Below are 12,681 nucleotides of genomic sequence, written 5' to 3'. Positions count from 1 at the left end.
TCAAAAACGAAAACCATCAAGTGTGTTTCCTCTTCACACATCAGGGATTGTCTGGCCTCTGGTGTGGTTCGAGTGGTGCAGGGGGAGAGAGAGAGACATAGAGAAGTAAGGATGAGCTGCCCTGTCTCTCCCTCCTCTGGACCTTAGTTCTTCCTGGACTGTCACTCCTTACACTCAAAGCAGATTTCAGAAGTCAGCACACATGGTCATAATGTATGCCTAGCTCCACAACCCAGTCACTGGGACCCAGAAAATTTTGCAACCTTAAGTCTGCCTCAACACATCATGACTCATATATATCAATGGGTAAAGACACACAAACAGTAGTAGATTAACAGGAATAAGTTTTTACTTATATATAAATTACCTATATACATATTTGTCCATAAAGCTGGGAAAGATAAGTGTCCATTGAGGCAAATGGGTAGGGGGAGAGGAAGCAGCTAAAGACAGCTGTAGAACTTGCTAGTTCCAAGTGTAGGGAAAATATCCAGAAGTTTGGGTCGGCCAAGTTTACAGTCAAACCAGGGATGGCATAGTGGATGATACATGCAGATTACTTTCCATCCTCCACATGGAACTTCTCAATTCTGGTATGTAGTTCTGAACTGGGCTCAGATACTTCTCAGCCTGCACGACACACACACCCACCTTCCTCACCCATGCACATACAACACACACCTACTCGTGCATATCGCTGAGCGTGTGGTCCTTTGGCTCATTGCTGCTAAAGGCAACATCGTGCTCCTCCAAAGTCAGAGGGGTGCCCTGAGTTGGGGTCCCAGGAGTTCTGAGTGCAGACATTCCTCTCTAAATATATATGGTGCTATCCCCCATCGTACTACGTGGGTTTGGGCTGGGGAGGCCTGGGTGCTTTGTGTGAATGGGACAGCAGAAGTGTACCCAGTCACAGCGGGTGAGGTGCTGGCCCCCGTCACCCGCTCTGTGCTTTGCATATATGAGTTCCGAGCCCAGTGGCAGGTGCTGACACTGGGGCCTCCCATCCGAGATGAGATGTGGCTCCTTCCATGTGTTCACCCATGGTGTATTGGCCAGGTGGGTCCCAGTTGTACTGATGGGAAGTGTGGCTACCAGGTCCTCCATTCCTGGGAATGATGACGTTCCCTCCTATACCACCACCACTTGGATCTTGGACAGGTGGACCCCTTGTGTTTGGAAGTCAGGTGGAACTTCTAGTGGGTTTCAAGCCAGGGGTGGGTCTCACAGTTGCAAATCCAATGGATGCAGTGTTGTTCTAGTGAAAAGTTGAAATTGACTTGTCCCTTGACACAAATTTCTTCTTCATGGTGATGGGATTTGTAACTGTAGATTGTCTACACTCATGTGGGTCCTGGGTGCAGTGATGGGAAGTGGTAACACCCCGACCTCTAACCATAAGGATGGTGGTTTCCCCTGCCGTGACTCTACCACCTGGACTTGGCTGAAGGAGACCCCAGGCGTTTGGATTCAAGTTGGAACCAGATACGTGCCCGGATGCTGGGATGGGGGCTTGCTGTTCCTACTGCAGCAGCCAGCTGCAATGAGATGAGCCCAAGGTGATCTGGCCACAGTAGGAACACAGGTGGTGCTGGGTGTCCCACACAGTTCTGTGCAAAAGTGAGGTGGGCCAGATGCTTCTGAATAAGTGAGGCCTAGGGCATTCACACCAACCCAAAACTCCCACCAGCCATAGAGGCTGCAGCCCCATCAACAGTGGGCCTCATGTGGTACTAGCAAGACAACAAGCTACTGTCTCCAGGACTGGGCACTGTGGTATCCATTCCAAAACCAGAAGTAGCAGATACATCCCTGGGGAAAATACCTGAGCTGTAGACAGAGGGCGGCTGCATGTTGATGGTGGTGGTGGAAGACAGGGGATCTGGTAAACCCGAATCCATTATCCTTCCTCTGGGTGGCTGGACTGCAGAAGAGGTTAGCTTTTCATCTTGTGCTAGGGCTAATGGGTTTCCCAGTGGAATAGACTTGTTAGGCTTCTTCCTATTGTTGGCCCCAGATGTGGGTTCAATGGTGAGTTCTGGGTTTCAAGCTTCACTTGAAACATGGGTACCTCTGTTGACCACGTCCACAGGTAAATAAGTCGAGGCTCGGGTCCAGGCATCGCTGCCACTGGGTGCTGTGTTCTCAGAACCAGGAAGAGCCATGTGGTATGAGTAGTGGTTGTCCTTGGAGTCAGAGGTAGACTAGAAAGTAAAGTCTGAGGAGGAGGTGCATCCATAGCTTTGATGTCAAAGACTGGTTTGACATCTGTAGAGATGCTGACTGCTGAAGCATAGATAACTGCCGAAGCCATAGGTGGGGGGCTGGGGGAGGCAGGAGCCGAAGCCATAGATGGGGGTTTGGGGAAAACAGGAGCTGAAGCAATAGATGGGGGGCTGGGGGAGGCAGGACCTAAAGCCATAATTTGGGGACTGAGGGAAAGAGCCAAAGCCCTAGAGAGGGGGCCAGGGAAGACAGGACCAAAAGCTGTAGATGGGGGGCTAGGGGAGAGAGTGGGCAGAACCCTAGATGGAGGGATGGGGAAGACACTGGCTGGAGTCCTACACAGTGGGGCCGGGGAAGACAGGACCCAAGGCCGTAGATGGGGTTCCAAGGGAGACATTAACCAGAGTCCCAGATGAGGGCCCGGGAAAGGCAGCAGCCTGACCCCCAGGTGGGGGCCCGGGGAAGGCGGCAGCCGGAACCCCAGATGAGGGCCTGGGAAAGGCAGCAGCCTGATACCCAGGTGGGGGCCCGGGGAAGGCGGCAGCCGGAGCCCCAGGTGGGGGCCCGGGAAAGGCGGCAGCCTGACTCCGAGTGGGGGCCCGGGGAAGACGACAGCCTGACCCCCAGGTGGGGGCCCGGGGAAGGCGCCAGCCGGAGCCCCAGATGAGGGCCTGGGAAAGGCAGCAGCCTGACCCCCAGGTGGGGGCCCGGGGAAGGCGGCAGCCGGAGCCCCAGATGGGGGCCCGGGAAAGGCGGCAGCCTGACCCCCAGGTGGGGGCCCGGGGAAGACGACAGCCTGACTCCCAGGTGGGGTCCCGGGAAAGGCGGCAGCCTGACCTCCGGGTGTGGGCCCGGGGAAGATGGCAGTCGGAGCCCCAGATGAGGGCCAGGGAAAGGCGGCAGCCTGATATCCAGGTGATGGCCCGGGGAAGACGGCAGCCGGAGCCCCAGATGAGGGCCTGGGAAAGGCGGCAGCCTGATAACCATGTGGGGGCCCAGGGAAGGCGGCAGCCGGAGCCCCAGATGAGGGCTCGGGAATGGCGGCAGCCTGACCTCCGGGTGGGGGCCCGCGGAAGACGACAGCCTGACCCCCAGGTGGGGGCCCGGGGAAGACAGCAGCCGGAGCCCCAGATGGGGGCTTGGGAAAAACAGAGGCTCTCTGCTGCCCATCAGTGGCTGCAAATGTAGGGTGAGGGTTGGTTTGGGAGTGAAAGGCATAGATAAAGATTGAAGCAGGGCAGGAGACCGTCGGCACAAATGGCGCTGGTGGTGTCTGGTCTCCCTGCAGTGCGTGTCTGCTCCACCCCAATACCTGGGGGAGACTGAAAGGTTACAGCATGAGCCGGGGGAGTAGTGTCCATGTCAGTGACGTCCTGATCTGAAGGAGACAGGAAGGTTACACTTGGAGATGCTGTGACTGTGGTGGTAAAAGGGACTCCAGTAGAAGTTGTAGCAGGGGGAGCGATGGGGCGGTCTGGAAGAGGGGTGAGTAAGTATGAGGGAGGGGGAGAATCTACACACATGGGTGTTGGGGATTCATTTTTGTCGGAGGGTGGCTGGAAGGGGAGGGTTGGGGTGCTCAGGGGTGTGGAGAGGTCAGAAATAGAAGGTGGTGTTGCTCTGACTGCACACGCAGTGCCCGCATCCTCCTTGAGGGCAGTTCCCACAGTGGGATTGGAAACTGGAGGCAGAGCATCTGCAGGACTAGCAGAATGAGAGTCCACGGGGGCTGTGTGTCTTGCCACCCGATCCACATAAGGTGTCAGGCAAGGTGGAAGGCCAGCCAGATTGGGGAATCTGGAGGACAGGTCGGCCAAGTTGGTGGTGGTAGGAGGGACCTGCAACGTGTGACTGACCGGAGGCAGGGAGCCTGTGGTCCCTGGGGCAGGCGGGGCGGCGCTGCGGCGTCGCATGGCCTTCCTTGCATCCCTCAGGATTCTGTTCCTCTGACGGTCCCTGTTTTGTTTCAGGGTGCCCCGGGTTTTGGCGCGAGTCATGGCTGGAAGCTTCGGAGGCGGGGGAAGGTCACTGCGACCCCAGGGCAGCGGCAGCGGGGGCGGCAGTGGCGCCAGCGGGGGCGGCAGTGGCAGAAAAAGCGGCGGGGGCATCGTCCTCTTGCGGGGGCGCCCACTGCCGGCGGCTCCCAGGGGAGAAGAGCTTCTCCGCGGGGTGTCTGAAGGTGGCTCACGCTGCAGCGCCTTCCCGGACATCGGTGACTCTGGGCAGCCGGGTTGGTGGTCTTCACCCAGCACCACTTCTGGCCTCTCGGGCAGCAGGCTGCAGCGCGGACTTGGGGCAGAGAGCACCGTGGCCAGGGGGCCAGGCTGCGAGGGAGGCCGGCCGTCTCCAGCAGTGCCGTCTGAGCAGATGGCGGGGCTTTGGGAGGAAGGCTTCGTCCGAGACACCTGGGCTTTCTCACTGAAGTTGCCTCCTGGGTGCCCCGGAAGGAGGTTTGGAGGCTCGGGAGGGCAGTGGAGGGGCGGGAGGAGCCCGCCGGTCTCCTGGGGCCTAGGTGTCATTGTCATAGCCCCGCTGCGGTCCGGACTCATCTTTCCGTTGTCCTCTCCTTCGGCCTCTGTGTGACCTTCCTCCTCTGTCACGCCTTCCCTTTGATCTTCCTGGACCATGGCCTTACTCTCCTTTGCGCGAGGAAGTGGGCGGTGACTGGTTGGTACCGGCTTCCCAGCCTTGGCTACCTGAACAGGTAGCTCAGGGAGTGAACGCAGGAGAGTAATTTTGCGCCCCGGTGGAGGAATTCTGACGGTTCTCGAAGGTCCGAACATCATGGAATTGCGAGTGGACAGGACGGGCTGCTGCTTCGGCCGCTCCCTCAAGTTCGCCAGGGGTAGCCCGCCCACACGGGAGTACCCAGCCTGCTGGATTGGGTACCACCTTTTCGGCATGCTGTAAAGCCCGGACGATGAGGGCACTGGATCCTGGTTGAGCAGCCTGCGACCAGGTTGTAAAGCAGGAGCTGGGGCGGCGGGGTGACCCCGGCCAGATGTGGTGGCACCCCGAGGGCGCAAAACCAGCGAGCGCCGGCCCAGCGGGCGCCGGCGGCGGAGCACAGAAAGAAGTTTACACAGTAAATTGCCCGTATAGGACAGATTGTGCGCCAAATAACCCGAGAATAGAATGTGAAACTGGGAGAGCGTCTCCCTAGCTTCTTACTCCTCTCGCGGTCAAACACGCCCTGGAGGGAGGAGGACTCAGCCTGGCAATTGTGACGCGTCCATGGTATACGTGTCACAGAGAAACTGCAAATTCCGGGGCAAAGGGCGGGGCCCAGTGCACGACCCCTCCCGGGCTCTCTAGCCGCTGAGACCTCCCACTGTGGGTGGCAGGTGTTTGGCACGAGATGGGCCACCGTGCAGAGACTCTTCAGGACCGTGGGGGCCTCCTTCTTCAGAGCTCATCCCATCTAGCTCCTCATCATGCAGCCCCCTTGGTGCCTGCGTGTGTATCTGCCGGCCCTTCCCTGTCTCAGAGACCTGTGCAAAGCTGACTGCAGGAGCCACCCACCCTCCCGGGGGTGGTCCAGCACCTGTGGGGACCTCTCCAGCTTCTCTGCGAGGCCAGGAGCCAGGAGCAGCTTCTCCGCCGCGGCTCCTCTGCCATCATCACCAGCCGGAATGCAGAGCCCTCACCTGGCCAGGTGCTGCACCCCACCACGTCCTTTTCTGGCGGGTAAGCCTCTTTCTTCACTTCTTTTTAGAAATTTGGTACAACAGTTAAATCTTAGACTGTTCTTCAGGGTGTGCAGATGGTAATGGCTTAGCCAGGTTGTGACCCAAACCTGCTCTGGGCTGTGGTGCCTCCCCGCCATACATGCTTCACGTGTTACTGTTCTTTTCTTGTCCTCCTTATGGCACTTAGCCCTAAGTGTCATACCTATAATGAGTCTATATCCTACCCTGTAGGTTTTCGTTTGCTCAATTCATGAATTGATCACCTGCTGCGTTGGGTTCTGATCTCAGAAGAGGCAGGTTAAGGACCACCAGTTGTCAGCATAGCACCAGCGGAGGTTTTCCTTTTGGTATAGTTTGAAGGATCCAGATATGTAAAGATGATAGTCTAGATAAATCATGGGCTTTCCTGAAAGAAACTTACCAGTGCATTATTCTGTATGGATTAGAAGCCTGTTTCTGTGGCCTTCCTGGAGTGTGTCCAGTAAGGCAGCTCATTCATGTTGAGAAAGCGAACACATCACTTATTGCAGCTTCATAGTGGAGCCCTGTGTCAGCTTCAGTCAGTCAGTACAGTTTGGTCACTGTGAGCATGTCAGCTGGGTCCACTCTTTACTACCATATATAATTCTAAAGATTCTTATGCCCAGGAGAGAAGTCACACTCTTGGGTGTCTAGGACAAGGGAGACATGTTATTATTCACAAGGTAGAAGCTTCAAAAGAATAGGAAAGAACTGAAAACTCGTAGTCTAACATGGCTTTATCGAGTTTGAATCTTGTTTCTTTGGCTTACTTCATTGGAGTGTTTTCTTTCTCCTGGGCTGACATTGTGTGTTACACAGCAGGCATGTGACATGTAGAGGTTTCAGAACCCAGAATTGTATTGATCAGTGAAACTTTATTTATATATTTTAGTTTAAAATCTGTTTAAAATAACACTGGACATAATTCATATATTATAAATTAGTTTGCCCTCTGCTCTTGAGATTCTTTTTATAGTATGTCAGAGTAAATTTGGACTTCCATCCCCAAGAAGAGTTGAGATTGGAGGACACAAAAGGTTTTTCTCAGACCTAAATTATGTCTGAAAAAAGCGAGAAATATCATAAGCCCTATCTGACCTCTCTAAGAGCAGAAATGATTTACAGCTGTGGCATTTAACCATAATTCCTTGATCTCATTTGAGAAGAGTTCAGTAAGGAACAATCTCTTCATTTTTGTTTCTTCCTTATTTTCTTGTCTTGCTTACCAACAATCCATTGTAATCCATGGATCGATATGGCAGCAGGCTGAGTGGTCTCTGGAGCTCATACAAGTAACTTTTTTCCCTAAAATAACTTTAATTTCCTTTTTTTTCAGCTCCTCTTCTTTCCTTGCCCTTTGCTATAACCAGAACTCACCAAAAGCTAACTGGCTTTGTGCAGACCCTCCTTAGGACATTCTTTCCTTAGTTATTTTATTCATCACTCTGTTTCATTTTTTGCCTTCTCGAAATATGTTGAAATCTTTCTGTAGTTGATGACTTCCACAACCTCTTGGCTTTTACTGGCTTATTAATTTTGGTATTTCTACACTTTTATTTAAGTATGGTTTCAGAAGGAACAGAAAGTAAATATGTGTCCTAGTCTGCCATCTTGAGCTGAAAATCCCTGTCAGTTTTAGCATCCAGCATTCCCATGGGGGTGGGGCGGGGACCTTGGCATTAATAGGTGTAACACTCAAGATTTCAGCTTTTCTTGGGCAGTCACTAAGGACATAGTATGTGGTAATTTCTAATGGGAAAATAATAACTATTTCATGGAATTTATTTGAGGATTACATTAGATAATGAACATACAAATGCTTTCTAAAGTTTCAAAGTCCATAAAAATGTTTCTTGTTATTGATTTGGTGCTACTTCAGTTTTACTTGACAGTGATTCATGACCTTGCTTATGTGAGAAGATGCCTTCTGAAACAATTATGATCATTTAAAATATTTGTTTATTTTAAATGTTTACTTGTGTAAGGAGCTGTGCAGAATGAACTGGGCATCCCCTGCCCCCTAGTGGCTAAAAAGCTGCACACAAAACACTTTTAACATTTCCAGAGTGACTTGGAAAGGGCTGAGAGCTGGGAGACGCCGCTCTAAGGGACTTGCGTTTGTGTACTGCAGTCTGTAATTGCCTGTGCCGAAAGTTTTAGCCCCTCTTTTTTTTCTGGCATGTTATCTAAAGCTGGCTAATTAGCATTCTTAAGAGTAGATCATTTGTTACTTTGAATTAGGTGTGTTTTGTTCAAGGACAAGTTAACATATGTCAAGTCATGCTGAATGTAGATTCTCATTTTCATACAAAATAATGAATATCTAAAACACTTGGAATTTGTGTTTTAAAGCGTGTCCTGTGAATTGTTGAAAATCAGTAACTTTGTTTCGAGGTTTATTTAAGGGTAAAATTATTTTTTTCATTTTATCTCTCGATCTCAAGATTTATGTAAAATCCCATATGCTGAGTCTGTTCTTTCTAGAAAGTGAACTGAAACATTTATCTAGAAAGCATCTCAGTTCTGACCTCCTGGTCTTTTGTTTTGAAGCAGGAAGACAGCTGAAATTTTTGTAGTTTTACACAGCCATGATGTTGTTCTTACTATACAGATATTGAGAAAGTTTCTATTAGCTGATCCTTAGAAATTTTATAAACACATGTGAAAAATTTTTACAGAGAGAAATGGAAAGTTCAGTTAATATTTTCATTGCCCAAAATAAATTATGAATTGTAGATGCATTTTTAAAATTTCAATTGAAAGTTATTTGGAGGAAAACACAAAACATAACAAAGATAAAAAGAACAAAAATAACAGAAGAAGGTGTTACCTGGAAAAAAAAGGAAAGCAAATTGTTCCTCATGTGTCCTGAATTATAAGCATTATTGTATTAGAGCAACAGTTATCTCAGGTAGAGAAAAAAAAAGGTTAGGCTTGTACACGTGTTTCGTTTCCGGTTTTATATTTGTTTTATAGTTTAATTATGTTTTGGGAAAGTGTGACTAAGGCCTGTTTTAACACAAGTCAATAAATTAGACTGCATGCTTTTGTTATAATAGACATGTTAACATATGCAGTTCTTCATAAAAATAAGTTTTTTTTCATATATTTTGAATCATTTTTTTCCTATTTTTCAGCCTCTAAATGTGACCTGTGCTTATAACTGACCTTACCTGTAAGTACAATGCTGTTGTCCTTCCTAGTTTTTTACTACTTTATTTTTAATTTTTACCCTCTTTTAAGAATCTGTTCCAAGTGGAGAAAATCAGAGTGTGACAGGAGGTGAGGAAGAGGCAGTGGATGAATGCCAAGAGTTAAATGCAAGAGAAGAGCGGGATATTGAGATAATGATGGAAGGCTGTGAATATGCAATTTCTAGCGCCGAGGCCTTTGCAGAAAGGTTGTCCAGAGAGCTGCAGGTGTTAGATGGGGTCAGCCTTTCTTGTAACGTGTGGCTAGTGATGTGTGGTAAGCTGAGGAGACTGGTGATGTTCATATTCTGCTGCCGCTGCCTTTGAGCCTAGACGGTGGGATCGTTGCTGTCTTTCCCTAGAAGCGCATCACCAGCTGCCTCCCTCTGTCTTTCACTGTTCTTGGTCCAGAGACAGAACCATTCCTATTAGGCCAGTGAAGGCAGTTGGCTGAGGTTCTGGATTTGGGGAGGTTCTTGATATGAAGTGATGGAAGTAGAAAGTAGCCAACCTGAAACCACCCTGGGGGTTGATTCCCCCAGCCTCTGGAACACTTCAGAATAGTTCAAGGCAAGAGAATAACATTTTTGTGGTTTGGGGGGAAAAAAATAGGTACAAGTTAGAAGGAGAGAGAGTGAGCTGAAAGAAGCGAATCCTTTACCCAAAGAGAGCAAAATAGTGTAGTGAAAACAGGAGAGCCAGGGCAAAAGGATGTTTGACGACTCCTCTGAACTGCTGTGGAATAGATGCTGTTTATTTGTATGCACATATCTGAGCTTGTACCTACATGTACATCTTTAGGAAGTAAAAAGCTACAAGTAGCACCTGTCTTATGAGAAAAATCTAAAATGAGAGTGTTTTGTGAGGGGGGTGTCGTTTTGTTAGGCAAAGTATGAATTTAAGAAAAACTCTGAGAATAAGGAATGTTTTTAAGACTTAAAAGAGTGTTGGCATTTTATACATGAAAGGTACAGAAGTTGTAAGGTTGAACTGAGGTCCAGAGATTACACCAATAGCCCAAGCTTACAAATTTGTAGAACTCTCTGGAAGTAAAGCCTAGAAGAGACTTCAAGATGTTGAAGTGAAAATTGTCCTGGATCAGTTCAAGTCACAGCTCTGCTGCTTAAGATTCAGTGGGTCAGAGCTCTGCTGCTTTACAGTTGGGCTGCACCTCCATGGGAGTTATTATGAATAGTATATAAAATAACATGTGAAATTTTAGCATCACCCATACAATGATATTATTTTAACTCTTTATCCAAATTTTTTCCTCATATCATGTTATCTGCCTTCTTAATGTGGCTTTGTGGTTTGTATTTTCTAGTTAATGTTGCCTCTGTGTTTCAAGTCATCATATTACTTTGCAGTTTAATTTTGGGTTTGAAAGCTTCCATATTTCAGGGAATTGAGAATCAATAGAGTCTTTAGAAAATATTAATAAGGGGTCGGTGGTTTGTTGCTACTTTGGGAAAAAAAAGTAGTTGCAAATGAAAGAGAAAAGAAAGAATATTGTAGAAGGAGCTATCTTATGGCAATAGACTCTTGCACATCCTATTAGTACAAATCATGCTACAGTTATAAATTAGTTCCATGTATCTGTTAAAGACTGGCATGCTACTGCTACCCTCTTAACTAAGGTATTAGCATAGGTGATTATTATGCTTTTGTTTAGGATTTTACATAAATGTTGCAGATTATAGAAAATGTCTATAGTTGATAGAGCTGGAAGCAGCGTCAGAGATGGTATAACCTAACGGCACTAATGAGAGTCCACCATTGCTGATGATACATCATGGCGCATGTTCTAAATATGCGGTATTGAGATCTGGTCCCTATCCTCCACATAAGGGGACGTGTGCTTCCCTGAAATACTGTGTGAAAAAGTGGAGTGTAAACACAAAGCAGCCAATTAAAGTAGACGTGTAGATGTGTGTGTCAGCCTTTGTTGCCGCTGCTGCTGAGTCACGCTGCTGTCAAAGATTTATGGATATTTCATTTGAAGAATATGAAGTATTACTTCTCTTTTTAACTGTGTAGGCCAACATCCAGTCTATCATGGCCTCTGAAAAGCAAGTCAACATCCTAATGAAGTTACTGGATGAGGCTCTCAAGGAGGTGGATCAGATTGAATTGAAACTGAGCAGTTATGAGGAAATGCTCCAAAGTGTAAAAGAACAGATGGATCAGATCTCCGAAAGCAACCACCTCATTCATCTCAGTAACACTAATAACGTAAAACTCCTGTCTGAGATAGAGTTTCTTGTGGTAAGCATGGTTATAAACTACTAACAACAATTAAAAAAAAACAAACCTAATGATCTCTAAAGCCCATTTGCAAGTATTTTCTAGTTTCCTTAGGAGAGCAGGATTTAAAAATACTGAAGTTTCAAACACCCAGTAATAGGATTGCGTAGCATCTTACCTGTAAACTTCCTAAGAGTACACAGACAAATGGTGTGTTTATTTACTTTCCAGAGCCACATGGACCTGGCCAAAGGTCATATAAAGGCACTTCAGGAAGGAGATCTTTCTTCTTCCAGGGGCATTGAGGCCTGCACCAATGCTGCAGATGCCCTGCTGCAGTGCGTGAATGTAGCTCTTCGACCAGGTATGACCATAAAATCTGCCCAAGAACCTGGGACTAAGCTTCTGACTTAGTGTAAAGCTTTTGACAAGAAGTCCATGAGGCAGGTGGTTTAGGGTTAGATTATTAGCTATTGAAACAAGTTTCACTTACTCTCAAACATAATTTATATCGGCACGAAGAACTTGTTCATTTCAGTACCTTCTGATTGACCATCAGTGACTCTACGTTAACACCAGCATTTTTCTTCAGCGCTGTTCACAGGACCTAGCACAAAGTAGATGCCGTAAGGCTTTGCTAGACCAGCGGTTCCTAAACTTGAGCTTGCATCGGGATCACGGCTAGGGGCCACCGCAGAAGCAGTAGGTCTGCTCTGAGGCCTTAGAATCCATGTTTCTGACCGTTCCCAGGTGAGGCTGAGGCAAGACCGCAGCGTGAGGATCGCTGAGTTACACTGTTTTTCCCCCTTACCTTTCTTTTATAAACACACGCATAAACCAGCAAAAGGTTGAGTTCTTCAGAACTGAAATACGGCTTCTGTTATAAATGCACTCCTTAGACATCCGGGAGCTCTTTAACCCGTTGAATAAGCTGTCACGATTTCAGGCCATGACGTGCTTCTGGCAGTTCAGCAGCAGCAGCAGCAGCGTTTCAGTGATTTGCGAGAGAATTTTGCCCGGAGACTGGCCAGTCACCTCAACAATGTTTTTGTTCGACAGGTAATTTTATCTTATTATAGTACTGGCATGTTCCTGTAGCTTGAAATGAAATGGTCACAGAAAAAAAATTTTAATGTATTTAATTGGGAGCACAATATGTTCCTTTCTATATTTATTTGATTTTAATATTTTTAGATACGTGTGTATTTGCTCATAGATGTTTTGGGGGCCTCAGTGGTCTCCTATGAAGACAGTTCCTTTTAGCCAAAATTCCCTAAGTTTTAAATAATTGTGCTTGCATGTTACATATACCC

General features: G+C 47.9%; 1 protein-coding gene across 1 annotated transcript in view; it reads left to right on the top strand.

The window, feature by feature from the left end:
- Window positions 1-9,166: 9,166 nt before the first annotated feature.
- The window catches only part of LOC136155404 (exocyst complex component 1-like), a 28,243-nt gene continuing 24,728 nt past the window's right edge, over window positions 9,167-12,681 (top strand). Inside the window, exons 1-4 of the mRNA XM_065917143.1 lie at window positions 9,167-9,364; window positions 11,162-11,389; window positions 11,600-11,732; window positions 12,315-12,427. Coding sequence (XP_065773215.1) covers window positions 9,281-9,364; window positions 11,162-11,389; window positions 11,600-11,732; window positions 12,315-12,427 — 558 coding nt within the window. The 5' untranslated portion in view covers window positions 9,167-9,280. The remainder of the gene's footprint in view (window positions 9,365-11,161; window positions 11,390-11,599; window positions 11,733-12,314; window positions 12,428-12,681) is intronic.

Source organism: Muntiacus reevesi, unplaced genomic scaffold (assembly GCF_963930625.1).
Source record: "Muntiacus reevesi unplaced genomic scaffold, mMunRee1.1 SCAFFOLD_31, whole genome shotgun sequence".
Classification (NCBI taxonomy): Eukaryota; Metazoa; Chordata; class Mammalia; order Artiodactyla; family Cervidae; genus Muntiacus; species Muntiacus reevesi.
The sequence above is the reverse complement of the archived record's forward strand: the minus strand, read 5'-3'. Positions and strand labels throughout refer to the sequence as shown.